The following is a 22378-nucleotide window of genomic DNA, read 5'->3' as shown; positions in this document are numbered from 1 at the left end:
CATAAGATGTCCTTCCCCCTTCCCCCACAGCTGTGAGTTGGGGGAAGGGACACATGGAGCAGGAAAATGCAGGGCTGTTTTGTATAGCCACAGCCTTGCAGCCAATCCACAGCATGGCCATTTAACATATCTATCGCCTTTGGCAGGTCACTTGGATATGTTAAATAGCTATGGCCATGCTTGGAGCCAGGGGGATGGAAGTCACTCCCCACCAAGATGTAAGGGGGGGGCAGGTCCCCTGAGTTACAGCACCTGGTGGGAGTTTGGAGAAGATTGGCTCCATGCCATGGGGCCACACCTGCTCAGACTCACTATGGCAGCCCAGTAAAGATGGAAGGATACAGGAGTGCTGGCAAGTATAGGCGATTGTGGGAGGAGTTAGAAATGGGGCTGCAGAGAAGGATTGGTTCGGGGATTTAAACCCCGACTCGACAGCCATTAGAGAGAGGACCACTGGGCTGTGGCAGAGAGAGAGCCATGTGCTTTTGGACAGAGTGGGGACCCCTGCAGCTGGGGGTAGAGAAAATCACCATGCAGCTTTGGCAAAGGACTGCCACTCAGCTTTGCCAGAGTGGCAACCCTACCCTCTCTGCAGCTCTGGTGGAGAGAAGATCCATGCGGTTTTGGTCAGAGTGCAGACCCCTGTGGCTTTGGTAAAAGAGGACCATGTGGTTTCAGAGTGCTCCTTTTGGCCACGTGGCCTGGGAAGCAGGAAAGACTTTGCCTGGAAAATGGGTACAAAGAACTCTTGCCAGTAGACCATGAAAGGTGCCACATGGCTTTGGAGTAATTTGAGATCCTGCCTGGATGGCGACACAGCTGACGGTGCCAGGAGCCTGGATCCAGGATGTTTGCTTCTTTTCCTGAGTTATGGTACCTCAAATTAGGACAGGGGGAGAAGGAAGCACTGTGGGCGTCTGTGGGTATCCAAAAGGACTTTGATATTTTGGTGAAGATGCTGGGTCACTACTTTAAGTCTGTATAGCGGTAAATAACATTTTCTTTCCTTTTCGCAAATCTCTGGCATTGAGAGACATCTTTCCTATAAGGCGGCGGACATAATGAACCTGGGGGAGTCCTTTCAGTATTAGTATACTGTCCTCGGCCCCCTCCGTTCAGTAACAGTTTTTGGCATTCCTGGGTGGGCCAAACAGTGACCCCCCCTTGGCCCTGTATGAGTACCTGTTCTGTAACAGTAGTTTCTCTAAAACCCAAAGTCTTCTAGGCCCCACTACATCCTGTTTGTGATTCTGGGTGAGTCCCACGTCCTGTTTCCTCATCTAGAAAATATGTGCACGTCCTTCACGGAGCTGTTACAAGGCCAGTGTGACCATTATCTGACGAGGGTACATGATGGAAGCTACGTAAGGACCTGTTGGTAGTTCTGCAGCTACTGCCTGCTTATCGCCCTTCCTGCCCAGTTCCTCTGCATCCAGTGCTAGCCAGAGTGCCAGGTAAAACACCGACACACAAAGGGTGCTGGCTGGCTGGGCCTTCCTGGTACTGGCGGACTGGTGTGGGCAGCGGCCTGGGCCATCCTGGGGGGTTGGGGTCTAAGTAGGAATACTTCCTGCATCCCCTTCTTGCAGGGTAGTTCCTGGGGTAAGGGGAGGAACTCGCCCCGTGACACTCCCCGCTGAGCAGCGGCAGCGGCAGGGGGCACGGGCACCGTGCAGGGCAGGGCCATGCTTCCTCCTTAAGTCGTCCATCGAGCTTCCCATTTAAATCTGGTGTGAAGAATGCTTTCTCCTGTGCCTCTGAATACAACGGCACTCTGCTGAGGAAGCCTTTGTTGTCTAGCCTTTATAACAAATTACAGGAAAATATGGCACTAGTGAAATTCACCTTACAAGTCTTAAAGTCACCACTCATATGGAACTCTTTTTAGTGGGACAAAGAGATGAATAAAGAACAAAATACATGTTATGAAGAAAAACAAGTTGGCTATGGGGACACGAATGACACAGATTTCTGTTTCAAGTAGCGTAGCTGGAAAGAAGCTCTCTGAGGAGGAGACCCTTCAGTAGACCGAGCTCTGTGAAAGATCGGAAGGGCTTACCAGGCTGCAGAAATACTGAGGCGAAGGCTAAGAGTCAGGAACACGACCAGAGTGTGTGAGAAACAGAGTGTGTGGAGACCAGTGTGGCTGAGGGACCAGGAAGAAAGGCGGGAAATGACCCTGGGGCACCGGCAAGGAGTCACCTCACACAGGGCCACAGGGGCATCGAGAAGGGGCTCAGGTTACACTCATAGAGTGCAGCGGAAGCCACTGGAGATTTGGAACAGAGAAATGAGTTTAAAAAATATATTTTATCTATTTATTTTTAGAGAGAGGGGAAGGGAGGGAAAAAGAGAGGAAGAAAAACATCAGTGTGTGGTTGCCTTTCACGCATCCCCTACTGAGGACCTGGCCTGCAACTCAGGTATGTGCCCTGTCTGGGAATTGAACCAGTGACCCTGTGGTTCACAGGCCAACACTTAATCTACTGAGCTACACCAGCCAGGGCAAGAAATGACTTTTTTTTAAAACTTTTTTCTTTTTTAAAGATTTTATTTATTTATCTTTAGAGAGGAAGGGGAGGGAGAGAAACATCAATGTATGGTTGCCTCTTGTGCGTCCCCTCTTGGGAACTGGCCTGCAACCCAGGTATGTGCCCTGACTGGGAATCAAACCACGATCCCTTAGTTCGCAGGCCTGCGCTCAATCCACTGAGCTACACCAGCCAGGGGAATGACTTTTTAAAACAAGACTTTTTCTGGCTGCTTTGTGAAAAAGAGACTGCAGAGGCATAAGAACAGTGGCAGTGAAAGCAGCCCCTTTAACCTGGGCCAGTTCATAGACTGCTCTGCCCAAAACACTAGGTCGTGATGCTGTGCCAGCTTCCCAGTCCAGGCCTTTGGAAGCTGGCACCTCACTTCCATTTGTCTGCAAACCCAAGCTGCCACTTAAGTTCAACTATTCTAAGACCTCCACACTAGAGAGGCCATGTGTGGGCTTCAGTAGACAGTCCATTCAGGTGCCTGACTAGAATGAGGGCCACCCAGTCACTGAAGTGGGAAGCGTTTCCTGTGTTCTTCTGGGCATCCAGAAGAGAAGGGGATGCAGGCACGACCACATAGAATGTGTGAGGGTAGAAACATCGGAGACACCTTCCTGGCCAACCCCAAGCAAACCCATGGAGAAACGATGTGCTGGCAATCATTTTACAATGACCTCTGATGCGGTCATACTGAGAAATGTCCAGCCTTGGGGCCAAATCCAATCTGAATTCCCCCTGCTCCCTTGCGACCGCAGTCCAACATGAGTTTCAACAGGACTCGCAGTGTTCAGGCCCAGAACCTACTGTGAACTGAGAGAGAGCTCCAGCCACAGAGTAAGGGCAGAAGAACGTGTGGAACAATCATGCTACTACTGATGGGATTCAATTATTCCACTATTCATGCCAACTTTTTGTTACACATGCAACTCTCATTCTATCATTGAAGTGAAGAATGAATTGATTTACCCTATATAGATTTTAACCTTTGTTCAGGGTATTATATGTGTTAAGTCAGTAAATGAAAGACTTGGGCAAAAATGTTTAGATATTTGAATAAAAGTTAGACCCCTATTTCAAATTAAGGATGTAAATAAACTGCTGAGAGCTGAAACATCTAAACATACAAAAAACCAAACTATAAAAGCACTAGAAGGACACACGACGCTGTGGTCAGTTAGGGAGGAGAAATGTAAATCACTGGGCGGCCCTTCGCCCCAGCAGGATGGCTGTGTGCTGGTCCCCTTGGCTCCTGTTCACCAAGCTCTTGGGTTCCCCTCCTTCGCTCTCTTCCCAAGTCCAAAAGTCCCCTCCAACTCTTCCCCCTGAAGCATCAAGCAGCCTGAGGGAAAAAAATCACTGCTAACCTATGATGAAGAACAAATTCGGTTCCCTTTTGCCTCAAATTCTCCTACTCGGATTAAAGGTCTTTCATTACAAAATGTGCCATCAACACATTTCCTTAGGGAAGGAACTGTGCTTTTGTGTAAGAGGAGCTCTGCTGCTCTCCCGAAGCACCCAACTGAAGATGCACACTCTCTCTTCCTGCCTCATCAAAGAGCCGATATTGTCAACCAGAGTGCTGGGTCAAGGGTTAAAAATAAAAGCTTATCTTTCTGACAGGCACCTGATAACAATCATTCCCCATGAAAGGCTTTAGTAAAAAAATTTCCTTAACATGATAAAAACGAATTTTCTCCATCAAAAGTCAGCATCACACTTAACAGTGTGACAGTGGCAGTTCCGGCACCACCATCAAAGGTGCAGGTGCTCAGTCATCACCACTATTTGACACTGTTCTGGAAGCGCAAGCCCACGTGATCGCACGGGCTCTGAGTAAATTGCAAGAGATTAAATGGAGGAGGAGGAGGTAACTTGTACATGATACGCAACGTATCTCACTAATGTAACCTCACTGACATAACTTGTCAAAAACTAAAACATTCAGAAAGGTGTTTTGTTGTAGAGAAACAATCAGCAATTTACAGAAAGAACACCTGACTCTGGAAGGGTGTGAAAGATGACCCATCAGGAACGTGGTAATTCTAGTAATGAGATTCCATTTCAGATACACCAAACGGGCAAGGCTGAAACGTCTGACAGCACAATGATGGCAAAGCAGAGAACACGAGTGCCAGTCTCTGGCACGAGCATAGGAGACATAAATCCATACAGCCGGTTCAGAGATCAATTCAGCGACACCTACTTCAGTTATACACACATCACCACCCAGTGAATGTGACATTTAAGTAGCTATCACAGAACATTCAGGTGTGGCGATAACTATATTACTTCCTATCTATATGTCATTGTTAAGAATGCGTATTATGATGCCCTCCTAGGATGGACTGCTACTCAAGCATTTTTTAAAAATGAGGTAGTTCTTTGTGTACTGACTTAAAAAACACCCCAGGTGCGTTAAAACATAGTACAAAATATGTGATATCATTTATGGGTAAGATGACACATACACTCACATTCTCAAATATTCACCAAAAATCCTTTTAGGAAGGACACACATGAAACGTCAACAGTGGCTATTACCTTGGGAAGCAGTCTTGGGGACTGGGAACATTCACTTTTACCTTGCTTGTTTGAAGTACAACTGTGTAGTATTTTACTTTTTAAAAAATCTTGCATAGCAATTTCATAGATTAAATTGAAAGACTGAAGCAAAGCTGCAGGGAGAGGAAGCAGAGCAGCAGAGCGCTGATGACCGTCAAAGATGGGCAATGGGTCCAAGGGCAGACTGTCGTGCTGTTCTGCCACGGCACTGGTTTAGAAAGGCCTGCATTAAAAAGTTTAGTAATATCCAAGTGAGAAAAGAAAAACTGTTTCAATCTAGTCTGTGTCCCATAAAAATGACTTTAGAAATAAACCCTGTAATCGACATTCACTCAGCTGGAACATGTTCCCAGGAAGGCAGACGGGCAGAGATAACCTCCAAGATCAGACACTGGAATTTTATGAGGTTCAGTTAGTTGAACTTTCAAACTGAAACTAATAAAAAATAATACATTAGCATAGGTGAAAATGTATCAAAATAGAAAAGGTTTACACTTCATTTTGAAAACCCGACAATCTTAGCACACTGAAGTGCAAAGACGGGTAAGAAAGCTGTCCTGCATCCACGGCTCATGGAAAGATAAGCCGGAAGACCTACAAAGACAAAAGCAGTCAGCCTTAGGCCGGGAACACAGACAAAGGTCCAACAGGGCAGATACCAGCTGAATACATTAATACTAAACAAGCTGCTTCCAATGAGAGCAAACCCCAGCCTGGGGAAAAGGCACAGTCAATGTGAAATTGAAACTCAAGCAATGATATGATCAATGTCCACGATAATGAGAAGTAATCAAAGAAGAGTGTGAAAATGTAACAGAGAAGACAGAGCAGTGATGTAATCCTGGAACCAAGAGCCAGAGGCAGCAGAGCTCAGGATGTTTATGTTGGAAATCCGAGGACAAAGAACTGAGAATCAGGGCAGGGTAAGCAGAGTTCCCACGGCGTCATGTACCAGCCCTGCCCGGCCTCGCAGCTCCATCCTACAGCCCTTTCCTCCAGTCCTACCACAGTGAACCTGAGCGAACTCTCAGATCTGTTCCAGGAGCAGTGGGTTTTAAACTTTTATGGTCATACAGCCCTTTGGAATAACTGATAAAACTTAGAAATCCCGCTTTCAAATCCCAGAAAATGCACAAACATTGTATGTAAAGGCAGAGATTCGCAGACCCTTCCCAAAGCGTTTAACTGGTTCCCTTTCTCAAAATGCACTATTCAAATAGAAGAACCTAGTCTGAGTATCTCGCATAATTCCAACTGAGGGAGAAGAATTCTAGAAGGAGCCCTAGACCATTTGCGCTCTATGGTGTGACGTTCTGGCTGTCCCACTAGTCAGCTGTGTCCTCTGGCTGATCTGGTCCTTCATCCTGTTCCTCCCACTCCTGCCAGGCTGCTGCGCAAAGCTGACTCTCACTTGTGAAGTCTCTCCCTTCACCTGCCTCTCTCCAGCTAGACCCTGGTTCTCAGGTGGCCTGCTCCGCCCTGACTCAGCCGCCCTGTGCCACGTCCCTCTACCTCCTCTTGCTGTTGACATGTGTCACACGGTGGTGTTCCCTATGTGCCGGGGACATACATCAACCTGAATGGTCCCCTGAAACTACCTCTTTCTAGGCTGAAAGTGAACAAGAGAGCACTCCAGGCCACCACCCCGACTAGGGGGTAGGCAGGACTCACAGCACAGCCTTTCTGCACTTACGCTGATGACAACTGTCAGCTTACATCAGTTGCCACAGTGCCACAACCAAGGCAGCAGGAAATGTATGTAGTCAAACAGGGGTTAAAAGTGCCCCCCACCTGCCACCCTATTTCAAAACAAAGTTTACATTATTTAATGTTTCTAGCTACATCCAACCGTGCCTTTTCTTCTGATAAAAATACCTTGATAAAGTAGCCTGCATTATTTTTGTCCACACATTAGCTATGTCTGTATCACCTGAGAGTTTATTAGAAACATAAATTCTTAGGCCCCTGCTGAATCGGAATCCCTGGGGCGAGGCCGTGGAAGCTGTGCTCTGTCAAGCCCTCCTGGAGGTTCTGATGGGGCTGAGACTCCAGCAGCACTGCCTTACGTGCCCTGTTTCCCACTTCCTGCTCCCTGCTCACCCAGGGCAGTCAAGTCTCTGTCCCCACTGCTCTACTGTTGTCACAGGTCACCATGAGATGCACATTGGCAAGTCCAGTGAATACTATTCAGACCTCATCTTTCAAATCCTTGGTACCGCTGGATTCGAACTGCTGGTTATCTTTGAAATTGGACCCTGTAGAGGTTCTTTACCTCTTCTGGTGTTGGAGACCCCACTTGGGAAGTTGGTGGCAGCCATGGAATCTGTACATATACACAGCTCTTCAGGGTCCAGGATACCTGACACCCACCACAGATTCCCAATTAAACCCCCTATTCTACTTTTCTGGTTTTTGTGGCGGCTCATCCTCCTGGTTCCTGACCCCTTCTTCCAGTTCCATGTTGGCGTTCCCATGGTCCCCCCTCAGCCTACTGTCTTCCCCTTTCGGCGCCTCCTCCTGGGTGACTTTATTCCCATCCCTGGATGTTACTGCCCTCCATGTACTCATGGCTGCTACATGATCTCCAAATGGGCCTGTTCTCTGACCCTCGGACTCATATCTAACTGTCCGCTAGTCACTTCCACTTAGATGTCCTGTAGGCACCTGAAATTCTCAAGCCCCAAACTTAAAATACCTGTCCCAAACCTCTGCCAGTTGGAAATACCTCCATGGACGCAGCTATCAAATTTGGAAATCTGGGGATTATTCTTGCTTCTCTTCCCCATCCCAACCCCAAATCGCATGGCTCTGCCATCTAAAGCAGTCCCTAAGTTTGCCCTCCTTTCCCCTTGCCCCACACCTGTGTTCAGCTCTCATCTACTGGATGTGATAGTCTCCTGGTTCCATCCTATCCCCTTATATCCAGTTATTTTTCCAGTCACCAGAAGGCATTATTATGAGAGAGGAAATATTCCACAGAAGGTTGTTATGATTACCTTATCTGAAACAGAAAGGATAAGTGGAGAACATCTAAAATGTATAGTTCTGAGTTCTCTTTAATTAAAGAGATGTTAGTGCCTGGAAATGTTGATATATAAGAACATATGACAGAATGATGGACCCGCCAAGGATGGTCATGTTGTAATTCCTGGAACCTGTGACTATGTTAGCACACATGGAGAGACTTTGTGATTAAATTCAGGATCTTAAGATGGGAGGTTATCCTGCATTATTTAGGTGGGCCCAATGCACTCAGAAGGGTCTTTACAAGAGGAAGGCAGGAGAGTCAGAAAAAGAAGGAAAAATGATGTCAGAGGAGCACAGGGAAGGGAGGAATTGAGAAAATTGGGGAATTTGAAGATGCTACCTGCTGGCCTTAAAAATGGAGGAAGGAAGGGGCCACTAGCCACGGAATGCAAGCAACCTCTCTGGGCTCCGAGCCCAGAGGAAGTGACTAGCGGACAGTTAGATATGAGTCTGAGGGTCAGAGAACAGGCCCGTTTGGAGATCATTTATTACTGCAGCAATAGGACTTGTACGAAGGGGTTTGCTTAAATTCACACCTATTGATTCAGCTCACCTATATATCAGGACATCAAAAAGAATGAAAAAACAAGGCCTTCATCCATCCCTCACAGCATTTTCTGTTCAAACTGGGACAATGACCATTGTACACGCCGTCACAGTAACAGAGAAGACCAGTGATCCTTGTGAACACACACCTGTTTTCTGTGCCAGGGACAATTTTTGCTCATACCTATTTGCTCCCTTTGCCTAAGAGATCTGAAAAACTTTCTCTGGGTTCTTGAAACTCTTAGACTCATCACACTTCATTTCAGCTTCATCCTAGGTCGGTGAACTCTGTGGCAGAACCACACAAAGCAGAGTCGGGAAGACCAGGCTAAGACTCCTTATCTTTTCCCTCATGTGTCTCAAGGCACTAAGGCACTTACTTGCTGTTAACTACTCATTGCTTAGGCTCCCTTTCTTCACCATTGATCTGTTCCCTATTTACCTAAGTCACTGTCTGGGATTACATATGCTTGGAGGCAGGGTTTATGTGCCTAATTATGAACCCAACAAATTAAAAACAGAATAAGAGAACATCTCATGGAACCTAAGAAAGTGTACAACAACCTGAAAGAGCTGGTCACTTAATCCTACGGATGATGAAATGGAAGCCCAAAGGGGTTAAATGACTTGGTTCAAGTCACGGCTAGAGAGCTAAGACTGGGAAGACAAATTTCCCATATTTCAACCCTGTAATAAAACGGTAAAAAGCACTGCAATAATCACTGATTTTGAAATTTAGAGAAAGGAACCTAGTTATCCCCTGAAATTTAATTATGTAGCCCTCACTGATAACTCACCCACAAAGAACACAAAATCCACCAACGTAAACCTCACTAGGAAGCAGTTTGGAACTCATTGTGGCTACCAAGGAAGAATGCAGGGGTGGGGGTGGGGGTGGGGGTGGGGGTGGGGGGGTGGAATGAGCCAAAGAAACTCCGCCAGGGGAAATGGTTTCCTAGGAAGGGGTATAATGAAAAAGTGCCGACTTAAAGTACAGTTATTTATAGTCACACAACAAAGGGATGACTTCAATGACACCTCCTGAGCTGGGAGAAAAGGCATTTCGCAGATATCCAGATCAAGAGACTGTGTCCAAAAGTTTGTCTGGAAAACGACATGGCCCTCATCTGACAACAAGAGAATGTCTGCCTGGCCTACTTACCCTTGAGAAAATACGACACCATTCTGAGGATTAAAAAAAAAAAAAAGTGAAGATGCAAGGAAAGAAAACCAGACTAAAAAAATTAGAAAATACAATTAAGTTATTATTTGTGCAGGACTCAGATGAGTCTAACCGGAGATGTAAAATATCTTTATAGACTCAATAGCCAATCTAAGAGCTTCTTCTTTATTTCTTTGGGAAGAATAGGATCAAACAGATTCTATGTCTAGATCCAGTCACACACAATGAGAGATGATGATCTGCTTCCCTAGAGTTTCCTGGCAACTGACCAGTTAGGCGCAGACACAGGAGGGCTGTTTGGAACACAGGAACTCCTGACCCCAGAGGACACCTCCAGCCTCGCGTTGGCACCAGCCTCTGTGGGGCCTGCTGCTCCAGTGTTCGCCTCGGGCCAACTCTTTGAACCAGGGCTCAACCCCTGAATCTCAACTACAGGAGTGCGCTCTCTACAGCCTGGCCTTTATTTCCCTCTAAGCCTCCTGGGAGCTGCTTTGACTTCCCAGAAAACATTTTTTAAGTCTGTTAAGATACTCTTCCCCGAGGCTGGCCAAGCAATATGGCTCAATCCTCTTAATTTTATAGCCCAAAGGCTTCAGCTTCTCTTATGCTGGAAAGCAGAGAAGAGGGAGTAATTACAAAATTCCAAAACATCTGAGAGAGAGGTAAAAACCCACAGCCACCCAAGGGGTGACACTCTGAAGAAAGTAGCTGAACATATTTAAAGCTCCAGATATCATCTGGAGTTCAAATTTCAAACCAAATGAAAATGGTCAGTTGTGTTTTTTTTAATTTTTATTATTTTTTTAATTTTTTTTTATTGATATGCCATTACAGTTGTTCTATTCCCCCCTTCATTCTCCTCCACCCTGCACACCCCCCACCCCTACCATCCTCCCCCTTTAGTTTATAACCATGTGTCTCAAGTTCTTTGGATTCTATATTTCCCATACTATTCTTACCCTCCCCCTATTTTCTACCTACCATCTATGCTACTTATTTTCTGTACCTTCTCCCCCCTTCTCCTCCTCCCACTCCCCTGTTGCTAACCCTGCATGTGATCTTCATTTCTATGGTTCTGCTCCTGATCTAGCTGTCCTTTTAGTTTGCTTTTGTTTTAGATGTGGTTATTAATAACTGTGTGTTTGCTGTCCTTTCACTGTTCATCTTTTTTATCTTCTTTTTCTTAGGTAAGTCCCTTTAACATTTCATATAATAAGGGTTTTGTGATGATGAACTCCTTGAATTTGATCTTATCTGAGAAGCACTTCATCTGCCCTTTTATTCTAAATGAAACTTTTGCTGGATAGAGCAATCTTGGTTGTAGGTCTTTGGATTTCATGACTTGGAATATCTCTTTCCAGCCCCTTCTTGCCTGTAAGGTCTCTTTTGAGAAATCAGCTGACAGTCTGATGGGAACTCCTTTGTAAGTGACTGTCCCCTTAGCTCTTGCTGCTTCTACGATTCTTTCATTTTAATCTTGGCTAATGTAATTATGATGTACCTTGGTGTGTTTCTTCTTGGGTCCAACTTCTTTGGGACTCTCTGAGCTTCCTGGATTTCCCGGAAGTCTATTTCCTTTGCCAGATTGGGGAAATTCTCCTTTATTATTTGTTCAAATTAAGTTTTCCATTGGTGGCTGTTCCTTTTCCCTTTCTGGTACCCCTATAATTCAGATGTTGGAGCATTTAAAGATGTCCTGGAGGTTCCTAAGTCTCTCCTCATTTTTCTGAATTCTTGTTTTTTCATTCTTTTCTGGTTGGTCATTTTTATCCTTTTTCTGGTCCACTCCTTTGATTTGAGTCCCAGTTTCCTTTACATTACTATTGGTTTCCTGTGCATTGCCATTCATTTCAATTAGTTTAGCCTTCATATGTTCCTCTAATTTGTGACTAAAATCAACCAGTTCTGTGAGCATCCTGATCACCAGTGTTTTGAACTGTGCATCTGAAAGTTTTGCTATTTTTTCATCCCTTAGATTTATAGGCTCTGGGGTTTTGAGATCTTCTTGAGCCATTTTTGGTCTGTTCGCGCCCATTAAGTATGAGGAGCGGAGCCTTAGGGACGGGGCAGGGCCTCCAGGGTGGGGTTGCTGGGTTGTGACGCTGTATGTGGTGGCGGGGTCAGAGTGGGGAAATGGCATCCCCCTCTTCTGCTTCCCGCCGCTGGGTGAGGAGTGAAGCCTGAGGTGTTCACCAGGGCAGGGTCGCTCAGGTCACTGGGTTGTGATGCTGTATGCGGGGGCGGGGTCAGAGCCAGGAAATGGCGGCCGTCTCTGCTGCCTCCCGTCACTGGGACCCGCTGGGTCCCGTATCACTGCCTACTCCCTGGCTGGTCTATCTGTGCAGGAATGCACCAACACAGTCAACCCGCTGCCCTTCACCCTCACCAGATCCGCCGGTCGCTCACTGGGTCGTGCTCACTAGGTCGCTCGCTGGGTCGGCCCTTTGCAACCCGACACCTGGGATCCGTGCACCTGAGTCCGTCTGACCGAGTTTTCCTGTGCAACCCTGCTCTACCAGCTGCTGGTTTCGCCCCTCTTACTGGTCAGGCTGAAGAATTCGTTGTTATCGGACTTCTGAAAAGTTCAATTTTCTGTGTTCTGGCTGTGTTTTCTGTTGCTAATATTTTGTTGTCTCTAAACTTGGTTGTGTGAGAAAGCACGGCGTCTCCATTTATGCCTCCACCTTGGCAGAAGTCCGAAAATGGTCAGTTGTTTACACAATGGCATAAACACCTCCACAGTAAAAGGGTCTAATTCTCTGAGCTTTTTATTCTGTCCTCTGATCTGTAAAGTGGAAATAATTATTTCTCCTTCAAAGGAATATTGGGGAGATTAAGCAGGTTTATGGACATCATGAAGCATGCACTACAGATAGGGAATGCTGCTCAGACTCCACAACTGCTAGGAACCATGTACTCTGAGCACTCCTGTGCGCTCATGCGAGACCACCTGTTTACTCCCATAGATAGATCAAATGTAATCATCATGTGAATTCCAGAGACCATAAACAAAACAGAGACATGTGCAGCTATATAAATACTAAAAACTAAACACCTGAAAGAAAAATTTTAAACTTACGTAACAGACATTTGGTTTACCTTCACATAGAAAAGGATTTGTACAAATCAACAAGAGATCCAGTACAAGAGTAAGCAAAGGATATCAATAGGCAATGTGCATAAAGAATATACATGGCCAACAAATATTCAGAGAGATGCTCAACTTCACTAGAAATTGGGGAAATACAGGTTGAAATGATATAGCACTTGTATCCACTATTTTGGGGAAGAGTAATCCACCTGAGGAAAATCTGGAAAGCTGGTGTAAGAGCTGGTACTCAGTGCAAAGTCCGTTCTTTCTGGTATTTAAGGATCCCAAAGTATTTTAGATGGTTGCCTCCTGCTCAGCCCTTTCAATCTTAAATGTGAATAGGCAACCAAGAAGCACCAACCATTTGTGGAAGTCTGCGACATGGAAAAGAGAAAGGTCAAAGCAAATAACCCCCCCCCCCCCGCAAAATACACCACATTTCAGGGAATGAATGAAAATGTGCAAGAATGGTCCTTTCTTTTAGAGATACATAGGGAAATACTTGTATATGAAATGATATACTTACTGGGATTTGCATCAAATTAATCCAGCAGTGCTGGGGCTGGGGGAGCAAATGGGTGGGGCCACAGATGAAAACACTGGCTTATGTCGATAATTATTAAGGCTAAATATTAAGTACATGAGGGAATCATTATACTATCCTCTATTTGTATAAGTTTGAGTTTTTTTATTACACACAGAAGAGGAAGAGAGTGGCATATTACGAAAAAGGGAAATCTAAAAAGAGCTCATGGATTTAACTATTTGCTTGCTGCAATGAAAAAAAGCCAATGGAAGAGTTAAAAAATAAAGTTCATTTCCAGGGGTCTGGGTGTGGGGAGAGAAAATTTTCAAGAGACATAAAGAATGTACAAGATCCCGGCAGGAGGCCCAGCATCCAACCAACAGGATATCCCGGAACAAAAGGAAACAGAAAAGAGAAGGGAAAAGTGTCATTTAAGAAATATTACAGAAGAATTTCTTTGCTCTTAAGAACTTGAGCCTCTAGAATTGAGGTGCCTATCTAAAGGACTTGAGTATCTGGGGGTACCTTGACATGTTACTATGAAATTTAAGATGAATCAAGAATCAAGATATAGCCCTGGCTGTTGTGGCTCAGTGGACTGAGTGCCAGCCTGCAAACTGAAAGGTCACCAGTTTGATTCCCAGTCAGGGCATGTGCATGGGTTGTGGGCCAGGTCCCCAGTAGGGGGCGTGTGAGAGGCAACCAGTCAATGTTTCTCTCACACATCGGTTTCTCTCCCTTTCTCTCTCGTCTCTCTCTCTCTAAAATGTGAACAAAATAAATAAATATATATTAAAAGATTCAAGACAGAAAGAAAAAGAAACAGGTTTCTCATAAGTGACCACCCAAGAAACAGTTTGTCCTCACACTTTTAACTAGCATCTGGGGTTGATGACTGTAAGTTCTACAAGGGGACAGAAGTACTGATGGGAGAGAGTTGTTCTGGTGGGGAGTGAGGTGTGAGCAGGGAGGTGAAACATCGTAGCAGGAGACAGACTTCAGGGGGAAGCTGTGAGATGGGAGGTCTAAAGGGGAGGCCAGTTGTGAGTGGGGTGAAGATCTTCTAAGGGATGGGGGACAGATCCTAACGGGCGCAACTTTTAAGGGGGGGGGCATAGGTTCTAAGCAGGAAGAATGTTCTTTACATTCATATGGCTACATCTATATAGAAAACTAAATTTTCTTTTTAAAAGGATTTTATTTATTATTAGAGAGAGGGAAAGGGAGAAGGAAAGGGAGAAAGAAAGGGAGAGAAAATCAATGTGAGAGATTTATCAATTGAATGACTCTTGCACATCTCCAACTAGGGACCTGGATGGCAACCCAGGCATGTGCCCTGACCAGGAATTGAACCAGCAACCTTTGGTTCACAGACCAATGCTCAATCCACTGAGCTACACTAGCCAGGACTCTGTCTACATATTCTTAATCAAATGTGAATTGAACATATAAGGAGTCAGAAATTCTCTCATACATCCAATTTTTGGGTATTACTCAAAAATATCAGAACAAGGAAGTAAACTAACAAAAGGGATCCAGAAAATAGTGGGTTCAACCCAGGAGATAAAAGAAGTCCCGTAACAGCGGAGCGGGGCCCTGTCGGCCCCCTAACAAAGTGTTTGATTTGGTTTCTGTGCAGCCCCTTCCGTAGGCCGCACCCCAGCGGCCCCCTCAGCAACCTCTGGTAGCTCCTAGTTACTTCAAAGAGGACACAGACCCCCCATGCCCTTCACCTGAGCTGTGGAGCCAAGACACCCTCATTGGCGAGATGTGAAAGCTCTTGCCCTTTCCCACAATAAGGGGGCACCTATTGGGGTCAAGGGAGTTTTGCTTTGACTGCAAATGCAGATAATGGGTGTGGCTCAGGCCCCTTCCCGCTGGGCTCCTTTAAAGCCACCATGCCTGTCACCTCCACACAGGAGGAGTGACACTGTGCAAAGAAGTACGGATGTGCTTGGCCCGAGAGTTGAGTCTGTTCTTTCCCCGTCCACTGTGGTCTGAGCATTGCAAATGACGCCAAGGTGAAGATGCCTGGGGCACTTCCAGCCAAACTGAGGAAGTGTGGTAGCGGTTCTCCTCCCAGCACAGTGAGGGCGGCTGTGGCACACGGGCCTCAAGGAGGGTAAAGAAAGGGCAGCAGCTTCCCCTGGGCAATGCGCTGGATGGAAGGTAGGGAGGGGTGAAGTGACGGTGACGGTGAAGGACTGGTGAGGAGGGGTGAGCAGGGCATGTTGATCTCTCTGATGCAAAGTGAGTCGTGCAACACTCAGCCCTCTACCACTCCCAGGGAAGCAAAGCAAAGATTCGATGTAAGCATGGTACTAGTTGGTTTACCAGTGTTCCTTCCAAGGAGACATGTATTTTTAATAAATGATAGCTGTAATGAAAAAGAAAAAAGCAGCAGCCCCAGAATGGCAGCTGTACATCGGGCCTGGAGGACAATCTGTGTAGATTGTTACACAAATATGAAGATTTCCAAGAGGGAGATCCCCAAGAAGAAAGATTTGGACTATTTAGTACTACAAAGTTTTTAAAGGGATCAAGGCAAAAAAAATGCAATTAGAAATCGAAGGAAAAAAGTAAAAGCACAATATAATAAAAAAAAGCACAACGTTGGCTTTCAGACAGTAATATTCTCCGTATACTGTACAATGTGGAATGCCGAAAACACTGTCTTTAGCTCATGAAATCAGAAACACCAGTATGAGTGTAATTTTTCATTATAATAATCTAATAGAGGGACGGTCTGCAAGTATAACAGAACTATGAAGTGAGGGAAGAGATGGGACTGTGTCGGATTAGAGCAGGGAGTCAACAGATACACGTCCAAAACTGATAACAATCAGGAAATGGCAACACAGAGTGTCTGACTATGTGGAATGAGAGATCTAGCTACATGGAAGAAGCCCCAGGAGATACAAGACTTAACACTGATTTCTTCTGACAAACCCTTTTGTATTGATTGCTTCTTCAACTTGGCAGCCCGGGCCAGGCTGCCAGGGTTGGGATCCCTGACTCTCTCGCTTACTCACTTTGTAATATTGGCAAGTTACTTAGCTTCTTCATGTGTAATTAATCATCTAGAAAATGGAGATGATAGCTGTATTATAGAGATATTACATTAAAAACAACCCACATAAAACCTGTAAAAACCTGGCATATACTAATAAAATAGGTTTAACAAATATCTGGATAAAAATTAATAAAAATACATTAAAATGAAATAACTGATAAGAAATGCTATCAAATAATCTAGAAGGGCATAAAATATGATAAACTGAGAGCAAAATCGTTACAACTCTGCCCATGGAAGACGACCATATGTAGGTGAGCCCCCCACCAATCAGCCTTGTGAACCCACCCAAGCTGTGCCTTCTCTTGCAGGAAGATTCCCCTATCACTTCTGCTGCACAGTAACCACCCGACTCCTTATTCTGCATGCTTTCCACTCCAAGCCACTTCTTTCCACTGGCACATGACTAACACACACCACTTAAAGCTTCTCTTCTCCAGAATAAATAGCTTCAGTTCTTCCACCATCATCCACAGGTCATCTTGTATGCCCGCTGGCATTATGGTTAGCCTCTACCAGCTAAGTTCTCATGCGCCACTTGAATTATTTGACTGAAAGCACCTTCCATCCATCCCAGACTGCAGGCCACATGCTCCTGTCTCCTTTCCATTCCTGCCAGTGCATCTACCTTCAGGCTGTCATCATCTCTCAGGCATCATCTACCTGCCAGGCCAGCAGCCCCAACGCGCCCTCTGCCATGCCCGCCAGCCCCTCCTTACATGAGCCCGTCGGACCATCTCCCCCTCCCCCTATGCTACACGACACAGCCCACACTCCCCCAAAGATGACTGAAACGCCAGGACAATACGTGGTCCGCAACTGACCTCAGTGCTGAATTCCTTGTCTTCTCTGTTCACCCCTCTCCCACTCCTCCCTGCCTGTGCCCAGTGCTGCCCTTCGAAGCTTCAGGATGACCTCTACGAAGCTTTTCTCTCATCAGGACGTTTCCCGCCTGGCACTCGTGTTCTGTGATTCACCTGACTGCCCCGTCTCCCCCGTCAGAGCGCCACCCCTGCAGACCAGCACTGCAGGAGCAGGACTGGATTTCTCTTCACGTGCTGCCTAGCACTGGACAACCACCAGCTCAAAAGGGGCTTGGGGAAGGGGTGAGTAATGAAGGGAGGCTGTCGGTGGTGGTGCAGTGGGACCCTCCTCTTCCCTCATTCAGAATGCTATTTTCATTGGCAGCCATGCCTAACATTTGGTATGTTTTGAACTAGTAAACAACATCTTTGCTCTTGAGCAGAACCAGGTCTCTCCCACTTCCTGTCTTTGTGTGGTTTTTCTGACACTGAGTGTAGGACTTTGTATTCCATCTCCACTAGAAGTACTCTGAGGATGGAAGGTATCACCTTCTGCAGGTTTGCAAGTGCCTGATGGTAAAAAGTTAGATTTGGAAGGCCCGGAAAGGTCATCTAATTTCACAAGTCTCTTTTCCACCTCCAAGGGGCCCCCTAGGGCTGCTCAGACAGACCCTAACAGGAAATGCACCAGCAACCACGACAACTCACACAGTAGAAAAGCTTGGCCTGGGAGCAGATACTTCACACAAGGCCATCCTCAAAAAGCAGTCAAAAGTGGCAGTCTTCTGTGTGTGGTCCCCACGTTTGAAGAGCTTAATGCCACTTATGGTAGGACAATTAGTAACTCTTTCATATCAAGCCAAGTTTTATCTTCCTATTATGTCCATTTGCTGAAAACCACAGAATAAAGTCACCTATTGTATTGTCAACCATTTAAATAGTTGGGAATAACTATGGTGCTCATTTCACATCTCTTTTCCAGACACAAAGTATGGCGAGGGCCTCGAATACTAGTGTGGTAGGATAAGGACATAACTCAAACTCTAACTAAAGAATAAAATCAATGGTATGGAAACAGAATTAAGAAAAACGTTAGAACACTCTTCCAAATGTTCCCAGCCATGACAGCATCCATTATAAGAGCTCTCTGGTGCCCCTGGTGAAATCTCTACCACCATGTACAAAGCTATGGCAGCTCTTCACCAAGTGGGTAGTTAGATCCATTTACGAAAGTCTGAATGTAGTATATCCGAGCACAGGAATACTGCTTCCACTGCATCGCAAACCACAGGGAAAGCAGTTTCAAAACAGCTTATCAAATTTTAGCTTGAGGCTTGCTATAAAGCCTTTAGGTCTTCTGATGTGGGTGAGTAAAACCACTGACCTCCGTCTTGCCTTTCCAGATTATCCCCAAGAGTGTTCTCATCCACAGGTATGTGTGTTTGCCATGCCCTCTGAAAATCCAAACGAATGAAAAAGGCAGTGGCAAAACTATGAATGTATTTGCTTTTCCCACCGTTGAGCTCCCAGCAGCAGGAGCTGCAAGAGATTCCTAATTTACCAAGTTAGCAAATGACCCACTGCTCTGTCACAAGACTAAATAAAGGTCACAACTCCGCAGAACAGTGAGTGGTTGCAATGGCTAAATACCCTTTGACGGGCCTCTTCCTGGTTGACCATTGTCTCTACCCCCTTGCTTTTGGGCAACAGCAGCCTTCTTACTTCGAACAGTCACTGCTCCTCTAGCTCCTAATATGTGGTGCTAGGAAGGGGTGCCACTCATGGGACTCCACATACCCCAGACCAGGCCAGAGTCCTGCCTTAGGGTCTTTCAAACTGGAGCTATGGTCGGTACAGGACGAGGAGGAGATGTGGGCTAGGGAAGAGCCCTCTCTCAAAGATAAAGGCTGGGCGAATGGGTGCCAGGGCACTCCTTATAGTGGGAGAGTGGTAAAGCGGCGGTGAGACGGGGACCCCAGGGCCCTCGGAACTGCAGGTACCTGAACACTGGTTGTTCAGCTTCTCCTTTGGTTCAGTGAGCTACCTCAGGATCCCTTCTGCAAATCTTTCAGCTGACGTTAGAGAAAGATGGGCTTCTGTCACTGGCACCAGCAGCAGTCCTGACAGCCAATACAAGAGCCAGCCTGGAGGGTATGGTTTCAAAGAGACTGGCCTAGCATTTCGGCTATTTTACACTTGATCCAACCAACATTTACTGAGCACTAATTATGTGCCAGGCGTGGTTCCAGATGCCAGAAAATACAAAGATGAAAAAGGCATGGACTTTGATCTCAAAGAATTCAGCCTCCTACAGTCAGAGACTTGGAACATTCATCCCATTAGAAGTCGGTGTCTAACATCTCAGAAGACAAGATGAAGACAAGTCAGGAATATCTAACATCTGAGAAGAAGACATTTTAAATGGTCCTCCTTAGTTAAACTAGGGTTGTTGAAAGAACCTAGAAACCTGGACATTTTAAGTGACTAACTCAGCACAAGTACAACAGAAAAAGGGGAGCAGGTAGGACACCGAAGACACACAAAGCCAAAACACATTACAGCCACAACAGCACGGGAGCGTGACAATCATGGCCACTTCAGACCCTGATGCAGCCCTTGCTGTGGTAAGACAAACACGATTTAGAAATGATGGGAAAACATCTATAGATCACTAGGCTCCAAAACCTGACAGACTGAGAAAGTTGAGGCAGAGGACAGAAAGGGAACTGGTTGCCCTGATGAGTTTTCCAGGGTCTGTTTCCAGGACGGACCCTGGGAGAACTGGATATTCACTGAATGGCAGAATTTACCAGGTCACAGTCTAAAATGCCTGGCAAAGAGCCCCCGGGCCTCTAATTGTCCTGGACATTAATAGCTGCCAAATACGTCCACTGCCTCACATCTCGGTTCAAATACTCCAATGTCCCTGAAAGACCTGAAGGCCTGGGTCACAGGGTCAGGGTCAGCGATGAAGGCAACATTTACCTCTGATACTGACAGGCTGTTTCTGACAGGCCAGACAGAAGCGGTTTGTAGATCACCTGTGAAAATGTCTGGGATGAATAGGCCTTTTCACTGCCTTCCTCTCTCAAGCCTCTTTTATAGAGGGATGTAGGTAGCAACAAAGGAGAGATTTATCTCCAGGAGCCCATTGGGCAGCTGTTTTCTTGTTGTCCCTTGTTTAACTTCTCTCAAGAGAGCAGAGTTATCTACCCGGCTAAGCAGGTGTTTAAGGCAGGTGATTTTGTTTCCATTAATTTTCTTAAGTCACAGTAAACCAGACTAGAGGGGTTATCTCCTGTGCTCATGGGAAACCTTAACCCTGTGCCTGCCAGATCACAAGGTGTGTGCTGTGGGGCGATGACAGTGTTTGCGTTCTCAGCTCCCAAATCCGCAAAGCTCTAATTCTACTAGTAAGCAGAGCTTGAGAGTCACTGTCCATCCCTGCTCCTTGGCATCTGAATTTTGTCTTCTTTAATCATGTATTAGGTACAAAGTGAAGTTGGAGGCCTTCAGAAGCCAAGTAAGAGAAGCACTGCTGTTCATTTCAAAGCTCAGATAAACCATTCCTTTAATGATTATCAGTTTCATGTTCCAAGCCACAGTGAGGAAGAGGTTAACATAAAATACAAAAAAAACCCCACAAACTTTTGTTTTCATTTTAAAGCCTAAGGCCTTGTAAACCTATAAATTTACCCAGCAGCTCTGGATGGAATTTCCAATCTTTTTACAACCTCCTCTGTGATCACAGTGCGCACTCTGCACTAGACTTGTGTCGTTAGCGTCCATGTGAATTTTCCTGTTCCTCCCCTCCACCCTCAGCTGTACACAGCCAGTACCCACTGGTGGGCCAAGCAGAGCCACTGCATTCTTATACATGCCTGACAAAATCCTGAAGCCTCTGGTGCTTTAGGCCTTTGATTACCTTGAATTTTCTTCTACTGTGGAGCCATTATCATAAGGAGCGAACATTCGATGGCACATTTCTTTCTCTTTATCTGTGTAGTCCCTGTAACAGCTGTAAAGGGACATGCACAGTAGTTAGAGAAGACCTGTCTTTGTAGGAGGTGACATCTGGTGGCTGTAATTCTCCACTCTGGTCTGCTGAATCAGCAGGGGGTGGAAGTGGTGCTGGAGAGGTAAGGGCACAGGGGAGGTTCCCACAGGCTGTTAAAGAAGCCCTTGGACAAACGCCGGTTTCTGAAAAGATGGCTGCCTGAACACCAGGAGCCACTGTCAGTGAGGCTGCCAGGTGCCTCACACTCAGGAGCCACTAACTTATCTTGATATTTTCTTGCTAAAGAATGGTTAGATTCCAGAGTTTCTACATCTAACCTAACAGGACACTTACAAATAAAAGGTCCAAAATGCAACAGCTGGATCCAAATATAAGAGGTGTGCCTACTCCTGGCTTTTTTAATGTCAAGAAAGCTTTAACTAAGCAATTTGGATTAAATGTTTAATGTTAATAGGAATAGAGAAATTCACCAATACAGAAGAATAAAGGAAAATCCTAAAACCGTGGATATATTATGGGCTGATGTAATTATGAGTGATTTCTATTTATATGTTGATATTTTCAAAGTTTCCTACAATGAACATGAATCTTCTCTAATCATAAAAAGTTATATTTCTGAAAGAATGATACAAGTATATGTATCACTTGGGTAATGAGAAAGTCACCCTATGGGTATGAGTCAGACCTGAAAGTTCCATTTCAGATCAAACCAGGCACCTTTCTGCAGTCAGTTGAGAAGAGTGGTTCTGTGTTGGTAGCAAGTAGAAACAGTATCTGAAGAACAATTCTCTTTAGTTTGCTTTCAAAGGGCAGGGTCAAATAAGGAGGTGGGAGATGACCCAGGTGTAGTTTGGAGATTTGTCCCACTCCACTGGGAGCTGGTTTAGGGTAGTGAGCACTTCATAAAACTAGCTCTAGGGGGCGCTGCCTCATAACACGTGCTGGACAACATACCCAGGTGGAGAGACCAGAACTGTAGGAGCATCACACATCTCTTCCTCTGTTTGCA

General features: G+C 45.7%; 1 protein-coding gene across 1 annotated transcript in view; it reads right to left on the bottom strand.

The window, feature by feature from the left end:
• The window catches only part of FKBP6 (FKBP prolyl isomerase family member 6 (inactive)), a 34683-nt gene that overhangs the window by 987 nt on the left and 11318 nt on the right, over positions 1-22378 (bottom strand). Inside the window, exon 8 of the mRNA XM_053669583.1 lies at positions 21277-21369. Within this exon, the coding sequence (XP_053525558.1) occupies positions 21277-21369 (93 nt within the window). The remainder of the gene's footprint in view (positions 1-21276; positions 21370-22378) is intronic.

Source organism: Artibeus jamaicensis, unplaced genomic scaffold, assembly GCF_021234435.1.
Source record: "Artibeus jamaicensis isolate MK-2021 breed Jamaican fruit bat unplaced genomic scaffold, CSHL_Jam_final contig_1582, whole genome shotgun sequence".
Lineage (NCBI taxonomy): Eukaryota > Metazoa > Chordata > Mammalia > Chiroptera > Phyllostomidae > Artibeus > Artibeus jamaicensis.
Note: the sequence above shows the minus strand (reverse complement) of the source record. Positions and strands in the feature narration are given on the sequence as shown.